The sequence below is a fragment of the Hakea prostrata genome, chromosome 1 (genome assembly GCF_041222555.1).
Source record: "Hakea prostrata isolate BN-2017 chromosome 1, UWA_Hpros_2, whole genome shotgun sequence".
Lineage (NCBI taxonomy): Eukaryota > Viridiplantae > Streptophyta > Magnoliopsida > Proteales > Proteaceae > Hakea > Hakea prostrata.
In genome coordinates, this window is record NC_142600.1 from 16,351,995 (window position 1) to 16,379,100 (window position 27,106).

A 27,106-nucleotide genomic window follows, 5' to 3' on the forward strand; every position below is an offset into this window, starting at 1 on the left:
TAATGGATTTAAATATGATCTTCCAAAAGCTAAAAAAGTATTCTCGCAAAGTAACAAAAAGTTCCAAAATCAAATCACTAAATTTATTTAAATAATATAAAATCATCATATGAATTGGTTTTCTATGTCATGAAAAAACGTATACCCCTAATAGTGTTTGCTTTGTATCCAACCCTAAGGAGGATTTCTCAATTTTCTTTTCCATTTTTTTTTGATAAAATTATCTCTATTTTTTTTAGTTGATAAAAAAAAGTTTAAAAACAATTACGTTGAGAGGGCAATGACCCCTCCTTCCATGTCTCATGGTGTTCATCACCGTTCTAATTTAACCTACAAAGTTGATAAGTGTTGGAACTAAGTCTTTTGGCTATGCAGAACGCCGTGTTGTTCCTGATTGTACCAAGTCTAAGTTATATTGATGTCATTCTCCTTAGACTACTAGAGGTCATTAGTCATGCCTCGTAACACATTTTTGATTGTTTCACTGCCATCAAAGTTCCATGTAATGATTCGACAAGTGTCCTCCAAAAGTAGTCCCCAAGTGCATCCGGTTCAGTGTTTCCTTGGCTGAACCGGTTCTTGCACCCATTAATATGACCTCATTACTCTGTTGAAAAGTTTGTAGAGTACTGCAAACACATTCCAGAGTAGGAAAAAGAGGTGGATGAATTTCTCCATTTCTTTTAGTAGAAGTTTTGTCCTAGGCTGAAAATAATTTCATTATATTTAAAGAGAAAAAGGTAAAAGAGAAAGAAAAAAATACCCGTTTTTTATTTTCAAATAAAATAAAATTTTTATATAATTGTGGGATAAGAAAATTTTGAAAAAGTAAAATTTTTCATTAAATCCCAAAAGTGTAGTAAATTTTTTCATTAAATCCCAAAAATGTAGTTTGTGTAGTTGATTGGGGTGAAAATATCGGAGACAAGCTTTTTTAAATTAAGAAAGCTTATTTGGTGGGGGTGGCATGCTAACTTTTTCACTGGGTATTTTTTTAATATGTGAAATTTTGTGAAAAAGTGTGAAAAAAAAAATTTACATTTAATATTTTTTTCATAAAATTCTTTTATTTTCTTTCCTTCTCTCTCACCGTAATACACTTGGAGCCCATATTGTTTTTTTCTTCCCACTTAACGTTTGCAACCAAACGCAACCTAAGAATTGAGTATGTGAAGACATTAAATGGGAGTAGTTAAGTCATTTTACTTTAATGAGAATACTATAATTTGCCAAGTTATTTGAACACCCTTTGTTTGCTAGAATAAAATGAGGTGAGAATAAGGTGGAAAAGTTGAGAGACAAAGTTTGTTTGATGAGTTAGCATACTAAACTATTTTACCCTATATTTTTCTAAAACCTCACAAAAAAAGTGAAATTTTGTAAAAAAATGTAAAAAATAACAAAATGAAACCCGCATTTAATACTTAAGAAAATCCTTTTCTTTTCTCCCACCTTATTACATATGAGCTGACATATTTATTTTTCCCACTTGTTTACATTTTTGCAAACAATCACAACATAATGTTGCGTTTGTTTGCCGGAATAAAAGTGGGGCGAAAAAATTATTGAAAAAAGTGTAGATTTCTTAATTTTCCTTCAAATCCCAAAATTGTAAATTGTTTGCTTGGGGTGGGAAAATAAGAAATAAGTTTCATTGAATCAAGGAAACTTGTCGGTGATGTAGCAACCCAACTTTCCCACCCCAAGCCATTTTAAAACCCTACAAATTTGGTGGGATTTTGTGAAAAAATTTAGAAAAGTAAAAAATGAGACCCACACTATTACTTTTCTATAAAAACAATTTTTTTTTTCTCCCTCACCTCACACACATGAGCCATACATGTTTGTTTTTCTCACCCTTTTTTTCTCAACCAACATTTGCAAACAAACGCAGCCAATGGAATCTAGGTTGAAGCCTAAACGGCATAAACTCGTGTGCCATTTAAGTTAGGTGAGGTACCCAAGTTGCATCCGGTGACATGTAAAAAACCTAATTAAAATGATATTTTTTTCTTTTCTGGGTAACAAAATGAGAAATGATTACGTCTAGTTCCTGAGTCTTATGAATCCCGCATTTTCTCTCTGTCATGTCTCGTTCGCATGTCGACGAATCGATCATCCCTCATTGGTGTGAAACTACACTCTTGTGTCTACCGATCCCTCTTCCGTTCAGGGAAAAAAAGGAGTGACATTTGGGATTTTCCCTACTTCAGTCCTGCCGCAGCGCTGCACTTTATTTTTTCTTGAAAAAGTTCACTTTCCTCTCAAAATTTCTTATCGGAAACGTTCAGTGCTTCTGAGAGGAAGAGAGAAGAGACGACGATGATCTCATCATCCCACGTCTTCATCTTGTCTCTTCCGTGGCGATAGGTCGTCGCCCTAAATCCAACCCGCTACCTGTTCGGCGAAATTCCTCAACCATGGAAACTAGCATTCTGGAATCGATTGGTGTCGAAATCATCGGCGTAATGTCTCCCGTATCGATCTGCATGCTCTTAGTCGTCTTCTTGGTGTACACCTTGACCTCAGATTCTTCCGATCCTGTCCCAATTCGCTCTGCAGCAACCTTAGTATATCTGGAGAACCCCTCCGACTCGGCCGCCCAGAAATTGGAAGGCGCATTGCTTAACGCTGCAGTGTTCGTCGTCCTCATAGCTGCTGTTACTTTCCTCCTTGTCGTTCTCTACTACTACAATTTCAACAACTTCTTGAAGAATTACATGCGCTTCTCTGCTTTCTTCGTGTTGGGTTCTATGGGTGGATCGATATTTCTGTCTATAATCCAGCATTTCTCGATACCTATTGATGCTATTACGTGCTCCATTCTGCTTTTCAACTTTACTGTGGTCGGTGTTCTATCGGTTTTCTCTGGTGGAATTCCGATTTTCTTACGGCAAGGCTATATGGTTCTTCTTGGGATAATTGTTGCCGCTTGGTTTTCCAAATTACCTGAATGGACGACCTGGGTTCTGCTTGTGGCCCTGGCTGTGTACGATTTGGTTGCCGTCTTGGCCCCTGGCGGGCCATTGAAGCTCTTGGTTGAGCTTGCTTCGAGCAGGGAGGAAGAACTTCCGGCTCTGGTGTACGAAGCTCGCCCTACCGTATCTTCGAACCATGGGGGTCGATCGTCGACGGCTGGTGTCTTGGGACTTATAGTCACTGGATCGTCGGAGTCAGGCTCTGTTGAGCTTCAACCGCCGCCACGGAATAACGAGAATCGTCTTGGAGTGGTCGATGCTGCAAATCTTCGGCCTCGACAGACAGATGACGGGATTGTAGATGAAGAATCATCCCTTTTGGTTACCTCCGCTGAGAGAATGCCTACGATCAGTGCAGGTTTTGAGTCTGACCACTCCACAGAGAATGTTAGGTCACTACAAGCTCAACTCTATGACAATCAACATGCTGAGATTGTTGTTGATGAGGAAATGTCACCCCTTGTTAATATGCGTCTGGGAAGTGAGACTGGACAAATGGAAAATCGGAGTCGTAGAAGCAGCGGAACTGAGATACCTGCGGTAGAAACCCGAGGTATCAAACTGGGTCTTGGGGACTTCGTTTTCTACAGTGTTCTCGTGGGTAGAGCTGCAATGTATGATCTGATGACCGTCTATGCTTGTTACCTTGCGATTATATCCGGACTTGGATGCACATTGATTTTGTTGTCTGTGTGCCAAAAGGCTCTGCCTGCTCTCCCGATATCTATCATGTTGGGTGTCACGTTCTACTTCTTGACTCGGTTATTAATGGAACCCTTTATTGTTGGGTTGTCCACTAATTTGATGATGTTTTGAAGGTTTCTTTTTTATGAGATATCCATACTATAGATACCATTGTTTCTAATGATACTGAGATTTTATAAACTGAATGGAGTCAATTCATGCACGATCCCTTCTGCTGCTAGCTGAGCTGTAACTCTTATGTATGATCCCAACTTTCAGAATCAAATTTGACTTTCCGATAGGGTCTTATGTTCCATGATCATCTACTTAGAAGTAAAGAACTATTTGTGATGATTTTGGAGACATTGCAATGGATTGATTTTAAAACTTACTTTTTATCCTTAGGAGAGAAGAACTATTGTGATGATTTTTTGGTAAGTTTATGATGTTGGATGCTTGGGATTGTAGTGGATTGATTTTAGAACTAAATTTTGATTTTGATGAACTTTATCTTATCATCTCAATCTTAATGAAGCTTTTCCTAACTAAGTCTATATGAAGTGTGCAACACATGTTAGTTATAGTGCTTGTTTATCATGTTGAGATCTTTTGCAATATGTTTCGGTATGAGTAGTAATCTGCTTAGAAATTTTGATGTGTTACAACTTACAACTTACAGGCGGGGGGTTACAAATGTCTCTGTGAACTGCTAAGATTTTCATCTGTTAATGGAAAGCTGTGTCAAATGAGGAGCTATTGCAGAAAAGTGTAATAGTTTCGAATTAACCTTTTAGGGAGTATAAAATGAATTCATGCTTCATAAACTACTAGGGACATGCATCTATTTTTTTTTTTTTTTTGGGGGGGGGGGGGTAGAAAATGTAAACAAGGCTAGCTGAGGTTATGAGGCAGACAGATTGAAGGTTTATCGTTGTGGCGACATTCATCTGGACCAGGCTGCGATAGCATTTCCCCTCTACAAATCTACTTTATTTTCTCGATATCAGGAGGAAATGTTGCCAGATTGGATTTGGTTTGGATTTGACCAAACTCAAGTTGACATCTCCATGGAACAGGGTGAGGTAAGATATAAAAATGCCACTTCTCAGCCCAACCTGATAAGCTTATTAATGTAACCATGGACCATCCTAACTGTAAGTAGGATTGCATTTACAACCAAATAGAGCTACTGGTTTTGGACTTTTATCAGTAACAGGAGTGTAACCTAAGAAAGATCAGTAGGTTGTATCGTCCTTCAACACCCAACAGCACCTCATAATACATAATAGTTAATCCAACCCAAGGGAACATTGGCCAGCAGCCTATCACCTTACCGCAGACCACAGATAAAAGGGCATAATTTTCAAAAACAAACTTATTACTGAGTAACAAAGCAGCAGCCAAGGATTGGAAGGATTTTGCCATTGAATAGAAGGGATATTGGTATGAGTTAGACATCCAAGAATCAGCCGAAGTTGATGGCTTAATCTTTTAGCTTTACTAATTTATTGCACAAAGGAGAACTCTGGTAGCTGCCACAGCAATTTGCCAAATAATCTCAAGAAAAGGTCTATTGGGGATCCTTGGATGATGGATTGATTCCCAATGGATGGGCAGCAACTTGGGAGGCCAGAAGTTGTCAAGGTTAAACTTGAAAATCCAGAAAACAATGTTGGAGCAGCCAGGATCTTAAAATGTTGAACCAGAAACAGCAGCAATTTGAATCTTCAGTAGGTGTTCCAATGGATAGGACCAGTAGTTTTGATGGATTCATATAGCTTGAAATATGCTCCGGAAAATAGATCAGAATATGGGGAGAAAGAAGAATTGATTGGAAGAGGAAAAGAAGGAAGAAGGGGTTAGAATGGGTTGTGCCTCTCACCTCTCCGTATCCCACTGTTCCCACAGCTCTCATGATTAATGGAACAAGGTTTGTTTTGTCAATGCATCGACTGCTGAATACAGCCATTAGCCATTATTTATAATTTCACTCATTTTTATTGCATGGGAAATTGGGAACTACAAAACAAGGAGCCAAAAACTTCATAACTAGCTTATATCTTAAAAAATAGAGACTAGGGAAAGAAAAAAAAATTCTAAATCTTAGCTACTAAATAGAAACTTCCAACTCAGCCATGGTTATAAAAAAGAGTACCTTAAGAAAATAGAAACTCTTTTCGATAAGAAAATAGAAACTAACAAAGTCAAAAGTGGATAAGAGATATGACAGCTCATATATCCCTTGTGCAAAAGTCCCCAAGGAATGGTCTTTAATTCAATCTCCATGAGCTATCATGGGCCCATTATATGCTGTAGCAATTCCAACTGTTGGATAGAAGGGGAAATGCCTCAGTTTGCCATGTGTCAGATTTCAGACAATTTATCTCCATGCACCCATGTCTTTCAGTAACCCCATTTAACTCTGGAGTCCAAAAGCTTTATTTGCCAATTGAACTCCTTTAGGTTAAAAGTTGACAGGTAAGTAAAGCAACTTGTAGTCTACCTCTCCTCAAAATTTAAGTCCCATTTGAGACTCCATGTGGTGGATCTTTAGCCTACAAGATAAGATAAACTTCACCCTTAAATAAGTTATCTGCATAAAATCTTATGAAGACTTATAGACCTTTAACTGTCCCAATCATTTTCATGGTCTGGTAATTTTGAATGTTTGTGACCAAAGGGCTTTCCACATCGGATTCCTCGAGATGATCTTGATGTGAACCAGATTCCAGACTTTAGTTGTTGAAATATTGCCCTAGAATCAAGCTCACTCCAGGATCCTCTTTCGTAGAATCAGCAGTCTTATAGGGTTGAAAATACCTTTTGGGTTGATGGTCTTTGGATGGATTTAGGGTTTGTAGGGGATAGGCTAGGGTTAGGGTAGATTCTGCCAGGCTTAGGGGCCAAGGGTTTTATGTTTAAGGGTATGAAACCTTGCTGTAATTGTAATTTCAGTCAAATTTTATCACTTTTGGTTTCAAAATTTTAGTGTTTGAGAGGAATTAGGGTTTCTAGGGTTTTAGGAATTTTGGGGGATATGGGGTTCCTTTGTGATTCTGGGTTGTGAAGATATAATTTCCTAGGGGAAGAGTTAGGTTAATGTTTGTGGTCAAATATGTTCTAAGATGATAATTAGTATCCTACGGATACATAACCCTCCCCATGGGGGTATGGAATAAAGTCCTTGAGATGGAAGCTTGGGTCTATAGGTGTCAGAATGGGCTGAAACTTGGTGGGAATTTAGGTAATAGTGTAGGGATATGATCCCCCAAGTTTGGTGTGGTTTGGATGGATAAATTAAAAACTATTACGGTTCTTGTTTTTAAGGTCTTAGGAAGTACTAATATTCAAGAAAATAATTATATCTTGAAATTGGACTGTCAAAATGGGGTCAAATTGGGATTTAATTTCACTAGGGTTGGGGGATGAGGTTCCTAAAGCTTGGAGAAGATCTAATGGTTAGATTGGTGTAGTTCTGTCCTTGAAACTTGGGTCTTTAAAAAGGTCCAAAAATTCATGCAAATAAAAAAAAAGGGTGCCATGGATGGAGGAAGCAGAGGAAAGGCTAGGGTTTGGGGCTGGGTGCACTTGCTGTAGGAGACTTGAACTGCATAATACTTGAACAATTAATGCTGCCACAGGCTTGAAGACGAGAGGGGATGCTGGAATTGCAGAATTTTAATTGACATAGTGTTGGATTCTACTAGGAGTTCAATTAGAGTTTGTATTCATGTAAATTTCTATTTCTTGTTACCAAAGTAAGGGTATTTATGTAATAGTGTACTTTCCTCTTAATTATAAATAGAGGGCTTGGGATCATTGATCGATAAGCCATTCTACCAAATCAATGTTTATCAACATGGCATCAGAGCCTAAGTTCGATTAGGATATTCTTCTAATTTTTTTTTCCAACCCAGATTTTCTCTTTCTTCTGCAACCGTAAAACCCATCGTAGATCTTCTCGTTCTTCTACAACCGTTGCAGAATTTACTGCAATCATCGCAGGAATTTTCTGCGCAGAAATCTCAGTTCTCTGAAATTTTCTGCACCTATTGTTCTTCAGTTTTGGACAGAAATCTGCCGTTGCAAAGGAAAAAAAAAAAAAAAAAAAAAAAACAGACGGAAAGAACAAGAGGAGAGAGAGGAAGAGAACCACTTGCCACTGCTTGTCGCTGTTTGTCGCTGCTCCGCTGTTTTCTGCTACTTCAAGAGAAGTCAAATAGAAATGCATGCTTGTCGCTGCTCCGCTGCTTCCTGTTCTTGTAATTAGAAGAGTGCTTCCTGCTGCTTCTTGTGCTTAGAAGAGTAAGATGAACAGAATTGCGTCCATTCCCGCTGATTCTTGTGAATCTCAGTCTTCCACCATTGACCATCGACTCTGCTTCCAGCACCATCGAACCATCGCCATCGCCATCGCCTCCACCATCACCATTGACATCGACATCGTCCTTCACCATCGCCTTTGCCATCACCTCCGCCATCATCGTCCTAAAGCCAGGTAAACCCTTCTGAAATTCCATCGATTTAAGCCAGCCCTTCTGAAATCCTATTAAGCTCATCACCTGGACCAAACCAGACCTTATTTCCGAACCATATTTTGTCCTTCCGATTCGACATCCTATTTTGTATATATATATATATATATATATATATATATATATATATATATATATATATATTATATATATATATATATATATATATATATATATATATATTATTGATGTTTCAGGGGTTCATATTTTTCAGAGTTTATTTGTTTTAGCCAAAAAAAAGAAGAAGAGAGAATTGTTTGGCTATTGCATTCTGCGACTTTTTTGTTACTTCGAAAGGGTGAAGGCTGAAGAACTGCAGATAATTTTGTCAACATGACAACTATTGATGGTACTCCTGCTCCCACTGGCTCAGAACATTATCCCTCTCTTCATCCTCTTTCGGTAAGAATTGATGGAACAAATTATTTGATTTGGTCCCGATCTGCTTATCTGACTACTGCCGGAAGAGGACTTGTTTGACACATTACGGGCACCACTATCAAACCTATTAACATAGGCGTTTCACAGGATAAATGGATCTCGAATGATTATCTTATTATGTCATTTCTTTTGAATTCCATGATTCCAAACATTGCCCGTGGATATCTATTACTTGATACTGCAGCCAAAATCTGGAAGGCTACTACTGAAACATATGGACAGTTGGGGAATGATGCATAGGTTTATGAGCTACGAAAGAAGCTTCATGAGACTATCCAAAAGGAACTGACTATGACCTAATATTATGCCGCGTTGCGATCTCTTTGGCAGGAGTTGGATCACTATGGGGATTATCATCCCACTAACCTAGATGATGTGACTACTTATAGGAAACACATTGATAAGATTTGGGTATATGACTTCTTAGCAGGTTTGAATGTGGAGTACGATCAGATCAAAGTGCAAGTATTAAGTCGTTCTCCCTTTTCTACACTAAAACAATCTTATGCTCTTGTTCAGTGTGAGGAAAGTCATCGATTAGCCATATTTCATACTCCTATTATGGAGAAATCAGCCTTACAGTCTGTTCGCATTAAATTTGATCGGGGCTAAGGAGATTGTCAAGTGTGAGCATTGTCACACACTATATCTTACCTAGGCCAATTGTTGGAAATTACATGGGAAGCCTGCTGATTTAGAGCAAAAAAAAGCTCAAAGAAAGGGAAAACCAAAGGCTAATCTTTCTGGGACAGTTTCCACCACACTCTTTGCAGGCGTTGGTTTTTCACAGGAGGAGTTAGCTACTCTGCGACGTATTTTGTAGTCTTCTACTGCCGGTACAGCCTTTACCCCTGCTTCCTCTACCAACTCCTACCTTGCTACTTCAGGTAAAATTTTTATAGGCTTCCAAGTTTCTTTAGTTTCTACTCATTGGATCATTGATATAGGAGCCACAGATCATATGACAGGTTTATCCTCTTTTTTCTTACAATATTCTCCAACTTATGGAAAGGATAAAGTTCGCATTGCTGATGGCTCCTATTCTTCCATTGTTGGAAAAGGGACCATTCAGCATTTGCCATCACTTTTTTTGTTTAAAGTTTTACATGTTCCCTTTTTCTCTACCAACTTGCTCGCTATCAGTAGTCTTACACATGACTTGAATTGTAAAGTGACATTTTTCCCATCTTATTGTGTCTTCCAGGATCTGGTCACGGGGAAGGAGATTGGACATGGTAAACTAGACAACAAACTTTATTTGTTCGAGCTAATTGGAGGATCTGGCTTCTACTCGACTACATCTTCTAATCCGGTCCATTCGGTAATATCAGACCTTCATCAGTGGCACCGTAGGCTAGATCACCCCTTAGGAACTCTTAAGAAAATATTTCTTGATTTGGTTTCTTCTTGTAATGAGGATAATTTTTTTTGTGAAGCCTGCATTTTTGCGAAGCAGATTGTTCTACTTATTTACCTTCTCTTCATAATAGAAAATCTATTCCGTTTATGCTCATTTATACTGATGTGTGGAGTCCCTATCGACATGTCTATTACTGGCCATAGGTTTGTTACTTTTATTGATTGTCACTCTCGTTCTACATGGATTTATCTTTTAAAACAAAAAATGAGGTTTTCCGATGTTTTTGTGATTTTCATAATATGATTAAAATTCAGTTCAATGCCACTGTGAATATCATTCGTAGTGACAATGGCACAAAGTATATTGATGGTGAATTTCAGAGATATCTCTTTGACTTTGGCATAATACACTAGACCAATTGTGTTGATACCGGCCACCCAAAATGGGGTTGCTGAAAGGAAGAATCGACATCTTTTAGAGATAGCCCGTTCAATTATGATTGCTATGAATGTACCTGATCAATACTGGAGTGATGCTATACTCACTGCTTCTTACCTTATTAATAGGATGCCCAGTAGGATATTGGTTTTAAATGTCCTAATGAGATTCTCCAGGGAGCCTCTTCTTTTATTATTCCCCCAAAGATTTTTGGATGTGTGTGTTATGCCAGAATCACAGTCCACCAGAGTAAGCTGGCTCCTTGCGGCTTATGCTGCATATTTTTGGGGTATTCTGCTACTCAGAAAGGGTACAAATGTTATCATCTTCCTTCTAGGAAAACCATTGTATCCATGGATGTAATTTTTAATGAGTCTTGCCTTTACTATACACCTTTCTAGGGGAGAGTCCTAGAAGAGAGGTGTTCTTTCCAACTTTAGATCTTCCTATTCCTATCACACAACCAACACAACTTAAGAGTTCAGGAGTTTCCGATCCAGAGGGAGACTTTGGTCAGTATACCTGAGGACTCTAATCCTCCCCCTTCATTTTCTGAACCATGTGAAGAACCTAGCCAGGGGGAGACCACTCTTGTGAGACACATTGTTGAGGTCTTTCAAAACCAGATTGACCAGAATAAGGAGGTGCAGACTTATTAGAGGAAGAATTACAACCAGCTAAAGCAGGTGGAGAAAGGTGACACGTTACCACTTCAGTCTCTTGCTCCATAATCAGATTCTACTGTTCCCCTTGAGGTATCTTCTTTTGATCTTCCTATTGCTATGAGAAAATGAGTCAAATCTTGCACTCAACATCCCATAGCTAAATATGTCTCTTATGGCTCTATGTCTGACTTTTACCGTGCTTTTATATCCTCTCTATCATCTATATCTGTTCCTAAAAGTTGGCAAGAAGCCTATGCTAATAAGAGATGGAAGACAACTATGGTAGAGGAAATGCAGGCAATGAAGAAAAATGACACTTGGGAGATGGTTACACTTCCTCCAAAAAAAAAACCAATGGGCTGCCAATGGGTGTTTGTGGTTAAACAAAATATGGATGATCAGTCAACAAGTGAAAAGATAGACTAGTTGCAAAGGGGTTTACCCAAACCTATGGGATTGATTATTAGGAGATTTTTGCCCCAGTTGCTAAACTGAACACCGTTAGAGTTTTGTTGTTTGTAACTGTGAACAAAGATTAGAACTTGCACCGACTAGACGTAAAGAATGCCTTCTTACATGGGAGTTAGCGAAAGAAGTCTATATGGAAATCCCACATGGTTTCTCTGATGACAATACTGCAAGGAAAGTTTGTCGATTGAAGAGGTCAATTTATGGGTTAAAATAGTCTCTTAGATGCTAGTTTGGACGCCTCCTGAAGGCAATGACTTTTATTGGGTACAAACAATGCAATGCTGATCATACACTATTTGTTAAGAAGTCAGGTACTAACATCACACTTCTTATTGTTTATGTAGATGATATTGTCATCATAGGGAATGATGGTGAAGAAATTCAAAGGTTGAAGGATTTTCTTGGCAGAGAGTTTGAGATTAAAGATCTAGGGAAGTTACAGTATTTCTTAGGGATTGAGGTGGCTCAATCAAAGAAGGGTATATTCCTATCCCAAAGAAAGTATGTCCTAGATTTATTATCAGAAGTGGAAATGTTGGGGTGTAATTGTGTAAAAGCAGTTGATATCCCTATTGAAGCTGGAGCTAAACTTAAAGAAAAAGAGGGAGAACTAGTGGACAAAGGAAGATACAAAAGGCTGGTAGGGAAGCTTATTTACTTGTCCCACACCAGGCCAGACATCGCTTATGCCGTGGGGATAGTGAGCCAATTCATGCATGATCCATATTTAGCTCATATGAAGGCTGTTACCAGAATACTACAATAATTGAAGGGAACTCCTAGAAAAGGAATACTTTTGTCTCCCACTGATAATTTAAAAGTAGAAGCATACACTGATGCAGACTGGATTTCTAGACAGGAAGTCAATTTCAGGTTACTGTACCTTTGTTGGAGGTAATCTAGTTACTTGGAGAAATAAGAAACATAATGTGATAGCTTTATCCAATACCAAAGTTGAATATAGAGATATGGTTCGTGGAGTTTGTGAGCTACTATAGTTGAAAGGCTTGCTGAAAGATATTGGAGTCCAAGTTCCAAACCCTATGATGTTATATTGTGACAACAAGGCTATTATTAGTATTGCTAATAATCCGGTGCAACATGATCGAACTAAGCACATTGAAATTGACAAGTTTTTTGTCAAAAGAAAGCTGGAACAAGGGCTTATTTGCATGCCTTTTGTGAGGTCTGGAGACCAAGTAGAAGATGTTTTCACTAAGGGTTTGAAAGAAAGAGATTTCGTTCCTATTGTAAGCAAGTTGGGCATGACTAATATCTATGCCTCAACTTGTGGGGGAGTGTTGAATTCTACTAGGAATACAATTAGAGTTTGTATTCATGTAAATTTATATTTCTTGTTACCCAAGTAAGGGTATTTAGGTAATAGTGTACTTGTACTCTTAATTATAAATAGAGGGCTTGAGATCATTGATCGATAAGCCATTCTACCAATTCAGTGTTTATGAACACACAGCCTTGGGGTTCCTCCTAGGAACCCATAACTCCAACTCTTCCTTCAAATCCATTCTTCATTCTATTAATCAAGTCTGCCTGTTATATTTTATCCTTGCTTATTTATAGCCGACATGAAGGAAAATATAAAAGTACTCAACTTCCTAAAAGAAAGCATACTAGGACTCTACCTTGTAATTTAAATTTCTACTTGATGCAAACTCCAACTCAAACAAAAATTCTATCACATCTCACTCTAGAAAGATCCAGTTTGGATTCTAAGACCAGATATAGAGTCCTAACAAGAAACAAACTGAAACTAGGGATTTTTTTCCCAACTTAGGAATCATACCTAGATAAGGACTCTTCAATAACTCAAACTCAAAAACAAAATTAGACCTAGGGTCCCACACAAATACTGGACCTAATGGAATCCTAGGTTGGACTCAACAAAATTATGCAAATTGATGAAAATACCCTTGGTTTTGGCCAAAATTCTTTGGATTGCTGATAGGTCCCTAGGACATTGGCAAGCCCTTTGGCCCTCGTTATCATCAAATCCATTTCCTTATCTTAGAGTAAATATCCTTTTTGGCACTTCAACAGGTAGGATTTTGTTAGGAACCTCCTAGCTAGACTCAGCTTATATTGCTGGAAAGCCTGGAATAATCAAGGATGAACACAAACAATACCAATTACATAACACGCAAAATATGAAAGAAATCCTGGTTATAATGGTGGTAGTGACCCCCTACAGCACAACCTACAACAGAAGCTGCCCTTAGCCCATGACTGCGCTAAACTTGACACAAGATAACCAATGCCTCTCCTCATGTTTTACCCCCTTTTATCCTCCACTAGGAGTGTGATGGTAACTGATCGTGTCGCTAACCAATCAAAAATAAAATCCTATACTAATCTAGCTAGTGGAAAGTACGGGGTCGAACTATGGGGAACTAGAAGGCTAAGTTACTAAGATTGAATTCAACAAAACTAAATTTAAACTAAGTGTATTAATTAATGCAAAAACTTTAACTATGAATACGTGAAGATCTTTGGGATTTCAAATCCCCAATGCTTTTCCCTAACCGATATAACTCTACATTTCAAAGCAAATTAAGGATGGTCTTTCTAGATATGCCCTATCTTCGCAAGACTATCGTCCTTCGCCGAAGCTTGGCACACTTAGTTTGCTGAGCTATAGGACATCTTTGGCCAAACTCAAACACAATCAACTAGAAGATATAGAACAATCAAATTAATGAAATAAGCATGGTTCATCTACATCCCAAAGAAAAGAAACTAGCTACTCATTATCACAAAGTTCATAAGACAAATAAAGATGAAACATAGAGAGAGAGAGAGAGAGAGATGAGAGCCAAGATCCGCGTTCGCCGTCTTCTCTTCTCTGTGGCTAGCTTCTCTTTTATGTCTCTCGCTCACAAAGAATTCCCTCTCTTTACTTGTCAATTGGACCTTTATTCGTTCGAATTTTGGAAAAACTCAAAACTAGAAAGTTGTAGATATTTTCGATATCGTTCTATAGCATCTTGAATCACCGCAATCTGAGCTCATACGAGAGAAATATGACCAAAATACTGAAGGTATGTTTGTTTACCCAACTTTCAGATTTATTACCAATTTTGTTCCTTAAACCCCCACCTGTTTCCAATTTGGCTAAGATCTCACTTTTCATGATTTCTTGGGCAGCAAGATTGAATGCCATGATTTAAAATCCACCAATATCTAATATATTTGCCAACTTTACTCCATATTATCTCTAATAACCAAAATCACATTTTTCCTGAAAAATATACAAAAATAATCAATTAGCTCTCTTTTAATTAAATAAGTATGGGGAATTAAATCAAATAAATAATGATAAATGCATGCTTATCAGTAACCCCCACCCTCACTTCCCTCCAAGTGTCCTACTCCCAGGGGCCTGACAGTTTTTATGATCTTTGCCCTCTTTCAGTTTTTTATTTTTTTAACTTTAAGCCCCAATTCTCTGCCTCTTACTAAATTTAGATTGATTATTATGTCTTCCCTCTATTCCTCTCTCTATCCTCTACCTCCTCATCCTTCTCTCCTTAACTTTCTCCTAAGCGAGTTGTGCCCAAGCAATGGTTACCATGATACCCAAAATTTTCTGCATACAATTCTTAAGAGACTATGCACACCTAGCTTCAGTTCTTGCAGCAACATTGGTTTTGAGGTCTGCCTCTTTAAGAGTAATCGTACAAGATGTTGTAAGTGGACACCAAGATCATCATCATCTTGACAAATGAGAAATCCTAGTGTCTGGTCCTAACTTTACAATAAACACACTCAGTATAATATGCCCTGTGTTTTGAAAATCATTAGTCTCTTAATATTGTGGCTTAAACCATGGGAATCAATCATGTTGGAGAATTAGACCTTGAAAATGAGTTCCTGGTTTAGCTGCAACATGATGGGAAACTAATCTTGATTTCAAATGTTGATTGAAATCTCTTTTCTCAGTGGATCTCTCAGGGAGTAATTTCTAGGTTTAGTTTGGAATTGTCATGGTTATTGTCCAAAGGAAACAAATACAGAATCAGAAAAAACCAGTGTGATTTGTAAAAAAGTGCTTTTTCTGTCTTAGCCTCAAAATAGAACCATTGATTCACACGCTTGTTGAACTCCAGTGCAAACACCAACAAAATGTCTTTTCCTAGAATTCATAATAGATTCTTCGCCTATTATGATTGTTGGGTTTTTCTTTCTTTCTTTTTTTTTTTTTATTTTCTTTTCCACAAAAGTAAATTAGAAAAATCAAAATTGTTAAAAAAAATCAAACCAAATCGAAGTAATGCTGGATTTTGGGGTTTTTGATTGTGAGACTTTGGTTGAAGGTTTCAACTACTGCGGGTTTCTCTGTTCTTTTCTTTTCTTCTTTTTTTTTTTTTTTGGGTTGGGGGGGGGGGAGTTGGTGAGGTGGACCTGTGGATGAATTCTGAGCAAAAAAATGATGGGGGTAAGTGTTTTGCCATCTACTTCCAAGGATCCAATGGATGGAGACTTGAAACTTGAATCACAACTAGCATATATGGTGATGTTGCCTAAAGTCCGATGGGCAATTGAATTGTTAGACAGGTGTAGAGATTCTTGAAAAGTCCATATCAAGAAAGAATGCTGGATTTTGGGTGAAATCTGAGTAAGCTAACTGTTGGAGAACTTGCTAGTTAAGGTATTGATGTAACCAGCCAAGGACAGCCCAAGAAGGGCTGAAGGAGGCCCAGTCCCACCTGAATTCTGAAGCAAGCCCGGGGAAACCTAACCAACATAAGGGCAATCTTGTCATTTTTCACCCTTGGATCGAGTCCTAATTAGCTGGGATAAATCCAGTTATTTTTTTAGAATCCTTTTCTGTTTTTCTTTTGTTATTTAGAGTCCCAGTTTCAGAGTGTTTTAGTTTGAGTAGAAGTTAGTGTGGATAAGATAAGATTCCTTATCCAAAAAAGGGTTCTTATCTTTTAGGAATTTGTTTGTTTAGAGAGTTCTATTTTAAAGTTGTTCCTTGAGTCCTAAGTTGTCTTAATTAGCATGTGCTATTAACTTAACTTAAAGTGTGATTCCCATGTAAGGGTTGAGTTATAGTAGTAATTAGATTCCCTTTTAAAGTGTCTTGGTCAAGGGGTGCAATCCTTATCCATTAGGGACTCCCAACCCAAGATAGTGTCTTTTTTTTTTCTTTTCTTTTCTTTCTTTCTTTTTTTTTAAAGGCTATAAATAGCCTATTCTTGCAGTGTAAAGTTCTGATTGATGAATAAAATTTTGATTTGAGAATAGACTTGAGAAAAGTCGTGGGATCCGCTAGGGGTGACCTGTGGCTGGGTATTTTCTAGTTTTTCTGCAAGTTTGAAAGCTCTTTTGCTTCTTCAAGTTTCAACTGCAGCTTGCAACAGTTTCCATCCAAGTAAGTACAGCCCACACCCCTTCCCCTTTGCAACCGTAGCCTTCTCCTTCTCCCTTCCTCTCCTTCTTCACCACGGCTTCCCTATAGACCCACCCCCTGCAGCTTCCTTTTCCCAGCCCCTTAAGCCTCCCTTTTCACTCCAATTAGGTTGCCCCACCCTTTGGAACTTAACCCAGCAAATCAATGTTGGAGTTAGGCCTTGTTTTCTAAGTTTCTAAATTCTGCACTTTGTCTTCTTCTTTAAGAAATTCTGCAGAATTTTAACTTTCATAAATGCTAAGTTCTGAAACTCAGATCTGAACTTCCTCCTACAACAGAGTTTTAGATCCTCAAGTGTCCCCTATAACCCTAAACATCCTTCCACTTTCTCTGGAAGTCCTGGGCAGCCTTAGGAATCTAGGAAATTTACCAAATTACCCCTAATCCTGATGTGAACACAGGGACCCCTCCAGTCCGAAACCCCAGGTGGGGCCCCCAGGGTGGATCCAAGAAGGCCCCATTTGCTGGCTGAACCCTTTGGAGGGTATTTTGGCCCATTTTTGGCCGTATTTTTTTTTTAAAATTTTTTCTGGATTTATTATTAGAATATTCCAGAATTTTAGTTGAATCCAGTTTGTCAGTTTGAGTTAGGTTTGGCTTTTGATTTGAGTAATTTTTCTTATGAGTGAAGTTATGTTTTGGAAGAGTCTCATTTGAGTTTAAGTTGGTTGTTTAGTCTTAAGTTGTTTAATTAGCATGTGCTAAATTAGATGACTTGAATTGTGTAAGTGAGTTCTCAGATCCAAAGGCTGAGATCTCATAGTAATTTGATTCAATTAGATAAGTGTTAAGAGTCCAATTGGAGTTGTGAAGTGTTAGGACCCTAGGATGAAGCCATGTGGAGGAGCGAGAGAGAATTAGGGTTAGTTGAAGGGTAATAAATAGAGGGACAATCGAGTGGAGAGGGAGGAAATGTTTTTAGAGTATTCTTGGGCAGCCATAGGCTGAGGGACACCTTTGGGTGTGGGGATGACTAGGACCATTAAAACCAGTTCTATCTTGTTAATCTTGTATTGTCTTATTGATTTTCTAAGATATTAGTAGGGTCTTATCAACTGGTATCAGAGCTGTGTCGATTCAAGTAGGTGAAATGGCTTTGTCACTGTTTTCTGGTGATGGAAAGGCGCAAGAATGGTTGAATGAAGTCGAATTTTTCTACAAGCAACATCTAATGGCGTAGGAGTATTGGCTTGGAATAGCTCTTCAACATTTGGAAGGAAACACGTTGGATTGGGTTTACGCAAGGTCTTGGCCGAAGTGGGATTGGGTAAGTTTCAGAGAAGCCCTGCAGATTGAGTTCGGTGATGGCCACGTGATGGAGATAAGCATGATTTGGGATGGCAACCAGGAAGAACTGAGGGATGACCAAGCAAAACCGATGGAAAGAATGCCAAGTGAAATCGCCGGCAAAGATCGGTTGATTACTACGGTGGTTCCATGCCATGCTGGGAGAAGAGAGAAGAAGAGAAGGAGAGTTCTAGATGTTGAAACCTACCGGATCGAGGTTTCAGCAGTGAGAAATCACGTTGCTAGATCAACAGTCTGCAAGAAGGAGAGTCGAAGGAGGCTAGTGGCAGAGGCATCGAATGGAAAGTTGCAGGCGGCGGCGAAGAATTTTGTTTGCATAAAATTGGGAAGAAGACGATGGTGTTTGAGGGTTTATGGGGTTGGACTGGTTCACCTCAAAACGGTTTATGGGTTTTGTCCAAACCAAAGGAGTCAAAGATTGTATTATTTGGGCCACATTCAGTTGTGCTTTGACTCAAACATAGGGCCTAAACAAGAGTCCGGATCAGCTCCCCCGACGGAAGCCAAGCCCCCGCGGCGACCACCAAGCGGGGGGCCCACGGGAAAAACACGGAAAACACACAAACCCGGGGCCCCGGGGCGACCCGCGGGGGCCGGCCCCGACGGGGTGAGGATCCAGATTCCCTAAACAAACCCAATACAAAAATTGGGCCACTAGACCCCCAAAGAAACCCCCTTGGGTCAAACCCATTTCATTAACCCCAAGCCAAGTCTACCTCATTAGCCCAATCTCCGATCCATTTTCCTTAGCCCATAGGTTTAAGAGGGCATGCTTAACCGACTCAAAAGCAACACTATGGGCCCAACCTAGCATTTCATTAACCACGACCCAACAGGTAAACATGGAAGGCCCAACCTAGGGAGCAATTCAAATCGGGTATCCACCCAGTACATGGTCCATATAAACCCCAAACTGACCGGACCGTCGTCCCCTACCTCTAAGTCTCTCTCTAGGACACTTAAGCACGGCAGAGGGGCTTTTCAGGTTTGGGCAACAGCAACACTAGAGACCGATGGCAGGGGCGGAGAAGCCCTTTCTTAGCCCAACGACGCTGGCCTTGTGCCTCAGAGTCAACAATGACGCCGATCGTGAGAGTGCCATCACCAGAGACGAGGGTTATTGTGATGATGGCCACGAGTATAAGGGGCTTGCTCTTCGGATTACCAAAACTGCTTCAATATGTGATGGATCATCTCGAAGGTAACGTAGCAGAACCAGTTCACATGGGTTTGCTAGAGGCTTACGAACAAATTGGGTCCATTTCCCTTGAGTCTGATGGTCGATTGGAAGACCTCTGTTTCGGCGATTTTACAAGTCGGATGGCTACTCCTCGTGTGTTCTTTCCATCAGCTCAAAAAATTTCAAGGTTTTTCCTTCATATGGGCTGCTTAAAGTTGTGGGGGTACCCAGAGTATGGGATGCCAAAGACGGCTATCATTGAAGAAGCTGACCTAGCGTGTTTATGTGGCAAGCATGTGAAGCGTGAAGACCAAACCTCAAATTTTCGATCACCTTGAGGACAAGGTGATTTTCGAGGGGCCGTTAGTTGTTAGGACCCTAGGATGAGGCCATGTGGAGGAGAGAGACAGAACTAGGGTTAGTTGAAGGGTAATAAATAGAGGGACAATCTAGTGGAGGGGGAGGAAATGTTTTGAGAGTATTCTTGGGCAGCCATAGGCTGAGGGACACCTTTGGGTGTGGGGGTGACTGGCACCATTAAAACCTGTTATATCTTGTTAATCTTGTATTTTCGTATTGATTTCCTAAGATATTAGTAGGGTCTTATTAGGAATCCTCATCTATTAAGGATTTCTTGGAGTCAAAGTCTGTTCTTTTAGGCTATAAATAGGCTTTCATTGTAAGTTATTTCTCAGTTTTGGGATGGATAAAAATTATTGAGTGTTTGAGTCAGGGTTTCCTGTGTGAGTGGACCTTGGCAGGTGCCAAGGTTTTCAATTGTTCTGATGTTCTGCATTCTTCGAAGCACTCAAGCATTCAATTCCAGCAAAGTTCAGACATCATCCAAGCCATCAAGTAAGTCACATTCCCTCCCCCACCCCATTCCAGCCACCCTATTTTGTCCACAGGCCTTCCTGGCCCCTACCTTTGCTGCTGCAACCTTCACAGCCCCTTCTCCTTTTTGTTTGGCCTTGAATCTGCCCCTAACCCCATCACATCTTGCCCCTGCGCCCTTCCCCTTCCCCTTCAATTCCCTGCTAACCCTGTCCTCCCCTAGGCCCTAGGATACCTTTCCCTCTCCCTTCTTCTTCCCCACGGCTTCAAGTCCTAACCCTAATAGGAAGGCCATATTCCCAGCCCCATTTGAACCCTTTTCCCTTCCCTTTTGGTTGCCCTTAAGACTAGAACTCAGTCCTAATCTAATTTCCCCAAATCAGCCATATTTATGGAGTTTGAAAAAATCCCTGCACTTCATCGTCTTCAGAGAGAGTTCCAGAGTACCTAAAACTCAAGTTCAGGCCCTACCCACTTTAGATAGCTTCTGAAGCTCAAACTAGAAGTTTTCTAAAATTCTGCCCTAACCTTGCAGCCAATCCTAGCCTTCCCCAAACCCTAGTCCCAATCCTAGTTGATGTAGGACTTGATATTCAAATCTTAATTTCAACTCCTATAGAATTCAGATCTGAAACTATACTTCCAAAAGGCTTGGACAGCGAGAAAACCCCTAAAACTCATCCATTACTTTGTTGGAAACTCCTGGGCTACCACCTAATCTAGGGAGTACATCCTAAACCCTAACCCTAGATCGTGGTTTACATGGGTTAAATATGAGGTAATCTTATTTATAGTTATGAATGAATCAATTCTGCTACATTCTCTGTGTGGATGTTTGTGTTTATGTGTGGTGCATGAATGATTCAGCTGAGTGAAGAAACAGGGTTCTATCAAACTCCAACCAAAAGAAAACACTACCTTGAGTTGGAAGGTGAGAATAGCCTACGTATGTTTGTTCTAATTTAAGTCATGTGACTTTTCAGTGATCGATAGCTGAATTGATTTAATATTTAAAGTAGAAATGAAACTAATTAAGTAACCTATTTTATACATGGGCTTGTTACTCAGTTTCTAGGCGGCCTATTACCAAATAAACCTATGGAATAAAGGCCAAATACTTGCATCAATCAATTGTAAGTTGATTCCAAGGGGAAAGTAGTCCAATTTGGCAGTGGATCTGTTCCAGAACCTTAATTGTATCGCATGGAGAGTAAGCTGTTTTGAAAACATGCTCTGTTTGGCTCAAGACTTCAGAGTGCCTGATGTGATTCAGTTACTTGAAACAGTGTAATTTGTCTTTTGTTCATGTATGTATAGTATGTAAACTAGCTGAAGGCGTTGAAGAAACCTGGCCAAGCTAAGTTTGAGCTGTTTAAAATTATGTTCATGTGCCACTTTCTCCATCCTTGTGGAATCAGCTGAATCTATTTGGATGGCATTAATGGAAACAGTGTCATAATTTCATGTCACTTGGAAAGAGGGTGAACTAACTTTCATGGAGTATGAGTATCTAGAAACAAACAAATAACAGGAACTTTTCAAGAGATATAGGCATTATTAATTTGATCACTATTTGACTAGAGCAGATGACAGTTACACTTTGAGGCGTCTTTATGGATTCTGTTTCACAAGACTGGATTATTATTACCATGTATTTCCAGACAACCCTTACCAATTTCCCAGATCTTGTATTTGGAAAGAGTGATAAATGCAACCTATACTTATGTCCACTGGGAGATTTTGGTCTACTGGTGTTTCTAGTGCGTCCAGGGATCTTATAGTGCTTTGATCTTCAGTATTCCTCCCAAACATTCTTTTTCCATCTATACATTGTTGTGGATGTTGATACACATTAGTGATGCCCTTTCTTAAAAGCTTGAGTTTTTGGATTGGACAGCAAGATGGTTCAGAGCCAGTTTGGCTGCAATTCCTGGTTTGTGGCAGGGGTTTGCTTTGGGTGCTGTTGTGCCCCTGCACCTTTTTCCCTTGGTGCCACATGATGATGACGAGGTGTTTGTGTAATGGGCAGAGTTGTGCGTTTAGGCCTGCATATGCGGGGAGTTGTTGATCTGTATGGTTCTTTGCCTTCTAAACAGTTTGAGCTTTCAGGGTAAGTGGGTCTAAATTGATAAGTTATCTTATTCTTTCAAATATAATCTTCTTGTACTGCTAGCTGGGCTTTGAGTTGATCCTGCTACTCTTGGTACAATTCCTTCCTTTACATCGAACAAACTTCGGAGTCCCTGTGGAAGTCAAGACATGTAGTTATATTAGTAGTAGGGTGCCTAAAAATTTTGTTGTTGAAGTAAATTGGACATTTGTGGTCGTATTATCCTTGCGAGTTGGTTCTTCTTTCTATTTTAGTATAGCCTTGCAAGTGATGTGGTAATTTTTCATTCAAATTTACTCATTTTTTGAAATCTGTTCTTTAAGCAATATATCTGGATGGAAATACTTGCTACAGATACCTTGTTTATGTGAAATGTTCTTCAGAAAGGGATTTTAGAATCTATTACCAAATATTTTTCCTTTGTACTAGCGAGCCTGTGAGGAAACAGCCTCACCATGAAGCAGGGGGTGACGCTGCATACATGTGCCCACTGGACCCTGCAGAAGCAGGATCCTCATGCACAAGTGCATGAGACACCAGACCATCAAACTGGAGAAGAATGGGCTAATATGTTTAATTTTGGGTGTCCAATAAATTGTATAGGGCCAAATGCTATATTTTTGGTTTATGGGTCAAACTCTATAAGGCCAAATATTGTGTACTTTGGTCCTATAAGGAATTAAGTCATTTGATTCTACTCTCTTTTTTGGTTTCTTGGTCTTTAAGAATACTGGGTTTGTAAAATTTGAGTGTCTATATCCTGGTAATCTCCTAGTTCGTGGGATACCAAATCTTTCTGTTCTAATTTTTCTTTTCTTTTTCTGTCATTACTTACTTCTCACCTTGTTCCTACCTGAAAAGCATCTGACCTTGTGTTTTGTTATTTGAATCACATACTTACATATCATTGATCTGTTTATGGTGCTACAGGTCTAGTGGATGTCTGGTTAACGTTATTGCTGCCGTTGTTCCCAATCTGGAAGCCTTTTTTTTTTAACACTTCCTATTCTGGTTTGCTGGAACTTGTTAGTTTTCTAGCTGGTGTTAATGTCTTGAGTTATTACTCACAGTTTATGATCTGTTGCATGACTTCCTAGTTCTGGTTTAGTGACTTGCTTTTCTGTAACAGTAGTAAACATCTATTGATTGGATTGTGAATAACTTTTAAGGTGTTCTCCAGTCACTTGACCACAGTTGTACTTTAATCTTACTGACCTATGTGAGTTAGTACATGTTAGAGATAATGAGAAAGAATATGATGTAACATGATAGGAGAGTCCCCTCTCTTGGTTTCCTTATTTGTTGAGGTTTTGGTTATTAGTGTCCTTATCTAATTGAGTTTTCTACTAAACTTTAGGCTTAATTTGGTAAGAGTTAAAGAGTTATGTTTCCTTTTGTAATTCTATTACAATTTTTTATAAATATATTCTTTGCTAGTACTGTAGAACACACAGATTCCATCGCACAGCCCTGTTCTCTAATTATTCTCTCTTCTTTTCCCTCAATTTCTCTTTCTTCTTCTCTGTAGCTAGTACTGGTTATAGATCTTGGAATTGTTTACACTGCATTCTAATATTTCTGCTTTGATATCCTACCCTACCATCCTAGCTATTTTGGTTTTCTTTGAAACTTATGTTTCAGTGATTAGGAATAATTAGTTTGGTGTCAAATTCGAGGGAATGGCAGATAGTTGATGATTGTTCTACTTTCCTCTGAAGGTTGCTTGTGTAAGTAAGTCTGGTTCAACTTCTCTTTCTCAAGATTATTTTTCCGGGATGGGGAGAGTTGATGCAGTTTGTAAATACAACAAGGGCGAGAATGAACTGAACCATAGAACTGGACCAAGCGTGGGCTTAGATATGGAATTTTGAGTGTCCAACACGTTGTGTGTGCTGTGCTTTATACCTTTGGGTTTGCTTAGTCAGTTAGCCAATGCCACAAGCCCAACATTGGAATTTAGGTCCTACTCCTACATGGGATTAGATAGTCATTTGTCTTTGTCAGTAAAATCGTTAGGTTCCTATAATTTGAGTTTCTATTCCTTTGTAAGTTAATTTTATGGGAGATTTGCATGGGTATCTGGAGTCTTCACATGCACATTCGCCAATGGGAGCACTTGTGCAAGCATCACCCAATCTGGGATTTCTGCATTACCATGGAGGCAGCTTCATACTTCCATTTTTCATTGTGCCTACATGCAGAAGAAGCCAGGAACCATGCAGGCCATGCTTACAGGTAGCTGCATTCTTTTCTCCTAGTTTTATTTGTTGCTATTTGTTCCATTATCTTCATTAGCCAAGGGGAGGTTTTCTATTTTGTGGTAAAGCAGTTCATAGAAAAGGAGGGCCCTAGCCTCCCACGATTTGGAAATCAACCCCTTGAATTTCATGTGGTTTGTGTGGCTGTGTGAGACAGCAAACCTTGGTGAGAGGCACTCTCCTAGTTTGAGGTAGACCAACGCATCCTTCATCTTCTCTTCTTTTATATATATATATTTTCTCGCCTTGTTTTTACTGAAAACCTCTGATCCTTCTTTTCAGTTATGCATGGTGCTACAGAGGCAGGTCCTTTTTGAGTTTGCAGGATTCCTAGGCTATTTTTGTTAGCCAAGAAGAGAAAAGAGAAGACTTAGTGAAAGATTATGTTGATACAATGATTGTTTTATCTCCTCAAAATATCAAATATTAGGCCTTATATTTAGTATGACCTCAAACAGAACTACTTAAAAAGGCTAGAATCCATATGTAGTTGACTCCATTTAGTAGGGACAGCGATTCTTGTTATTATTTCTTTTCTTAGTTATTTAAGCGTTGTTTATGGGAATTGTTGGTCACCGTTTATATTCAATTTCATGATTTTCCAATTCTGGTTTACTCTCTCTGGATTTTTATTTGCCCCTGTTTGGTCCGGTGCACCATTGGATACTTGACATGTGTCTTATTCTAATCTTAAGCTCAGCATTATTCCTACCTTAACTATAATCTACCTTTAATCTTCCCTCTAACCTTTCCTATCTCCTTTTATGATTGTCTTTTCCACTTTTTTTTTTGTCTTCAACTTTGGGGTCTCATCAAACGACGACTCGACAAAGGAGAGTATTTGCTTTAGAAAATCACGTAAGAAAAAAGTGAAAAGCAAAGGGGATAAATCTAAATTTGGAGTTACCGCAATTTTTTGACGGAAAATTACCCCATTGATAAAGCACGGTCTTTGCAATTTTTCCCTTGTTCCCCTAATCTCTTTGTTTTTCTGGGAGGTTAGAAGTATGTAATCCTTGGATCACTATACCATTGAAACATGAAATGGCAAAATTCTCGGTGAACCCATCTTCTAACCTCAATTAAGTTATTCAGACAAATGAAAATAATACAAAAGATCAGAATTTCTTCTATCTCATTTGGTTTCCTTTATTTTTCCACCCTGCTTACTTTCAATCAATTTGGGTTTACAGTTCTATTACACCATTGAACTCTCAAACCCTAGTTCTCGTAAGTTCTGATAGCTATGGAAGAAGAAATTTTCAGAAATAAAATAAGATTACAAAAATTCTTATTAGAGATAGGATCTTCTAAGAAGGGTAATGAAGCCACCTCTATTGAAGCCAAAGATGGAGATGATTAAACAAACGAGAGAACAATTGAGTGAGGAGAGAGAATATGTTAAAGGGATCAACCATGGTTAAGGGTTGAAAGAATGTTGATTGTTGGATTGGAATGAGTCAGGTGTCGAAAATATAATGGTAAATTGAACAAAGGAGAACGTATCAGTACATGAGCGGATAAAAATCTAATCTCTTTAGACAAGGAACATCACTGTCTTTTTTTGAAAACGCATTGACCCTATCTTTAAAAGTGTGTAGCGAGAAGATTGGAGCAACATGCTTTGAAGCGATTTTAAGGAATGAATGTTAGAGAATCTTGCTAATCATTTAAAGCTGTGAATAACAGAAAGTAGCATGCATGACCCCTTGTTACCATATATCAATATTCAAAAGTAGAACCTTCGTGAATGTATAGAGCGAATCAGCAAATGTTAAAATCATGATATTCTTTATCCTTGAGGATAAAAAATCTTGATTAAAAAATTCTACCAAAATAAGGTATGTCACGAGTTCGAGTCATGGAATGAAGTGATTATTTTTTAGGGGTTTGGGGAAGAAGACAAGTCAATGGAAGTGGACTAAAAACTCAGGTTGGCGATATTTCGCCACTTCGCTACAGGCGACATGAAACAAGAAGCCCCGAAATGAAAGGTACCAAAAGTCGCCGAAAAATTGAAACTCGTACGGTCTAGATGGAGAAGAAAAAATTTAAAACTGAGATGAAGCTCTGAAACTCTGTGTTCAGTCAAGCCTTAACCTTTGAGATTTTGTTGGTTTCACAGTTTTACGGTATGGTCTTAACCACTGTTGACCAAACTATCCCCAGAATTGTCAGTGACAAATTGAGGTTTTGCTGGTTTTGCTAGCGAGCAAAACCTCAAAATGTACCGACATTTTGTTCCTAGATATTTAAAAACCTTAATCGTTGGATCAACTAAGAAGTTTGTTGAAGATGTAATTTACTGACAGATCGATTTTCTCTCAATCATTTTGACACCTTTGGGTTATCGAAGGAACATGCATGTTTTTACTACTTGTTACGTGGTTCTTTCTTATGCTCAAATATT

The 27,106-nt window shown here is 38.9% G+C and overlaps 1 protein-coding gene across 2 annotated transcripts; it reads left to right on the forward strand.

Moving 5' to 3' along the window:
* Positions 1 to 2,011: 2,011 nt before the first annotated feature.
* LOC149027873 (Presenilin-1) lies at positions 2,012 to 9,921 on the forward strand. Of its 2 annotated transcripts, XM_089166721.1 has the most exons (2): positions 2,012 to 3,531; positions 9,843 to 9,921. In XM_089166721.1, the coding sequence occupies exons 1-2, from the start codon at positions 2,421 to 2,423 to the stop codon at positions 9,875 to 9,877; spliced, it is 1,146 nt and encodes a 381-aa protein (XP_089022847.1). In that variant the 5' UTR covers positions 2,012 to 2,420; the 3' UTR covers positions 9,878 to 9,921. The 2 variants fall into 2 exon arrangements, with proteins under 2 accessions (XP_089022847.1, XP_089022838.1); XM_089166712.1 differs by lacking the exon at positions 9,843 to 9,921 and having other exon boundaries at positions 2,012 to 4,509.
* The last annotated feature ends 17,185 nt before the right edge of the window (positions 9,922 to 27,106 follow it).

Coding starts and splice junctions, on each gene's coding strand:
- LOC149027873 (XM_089166712.1), top strand. CDS start 2,421: ATGGAAACTAGCATTCTGGAATCGATTGGTGTCGAAATCATCGGCGTA.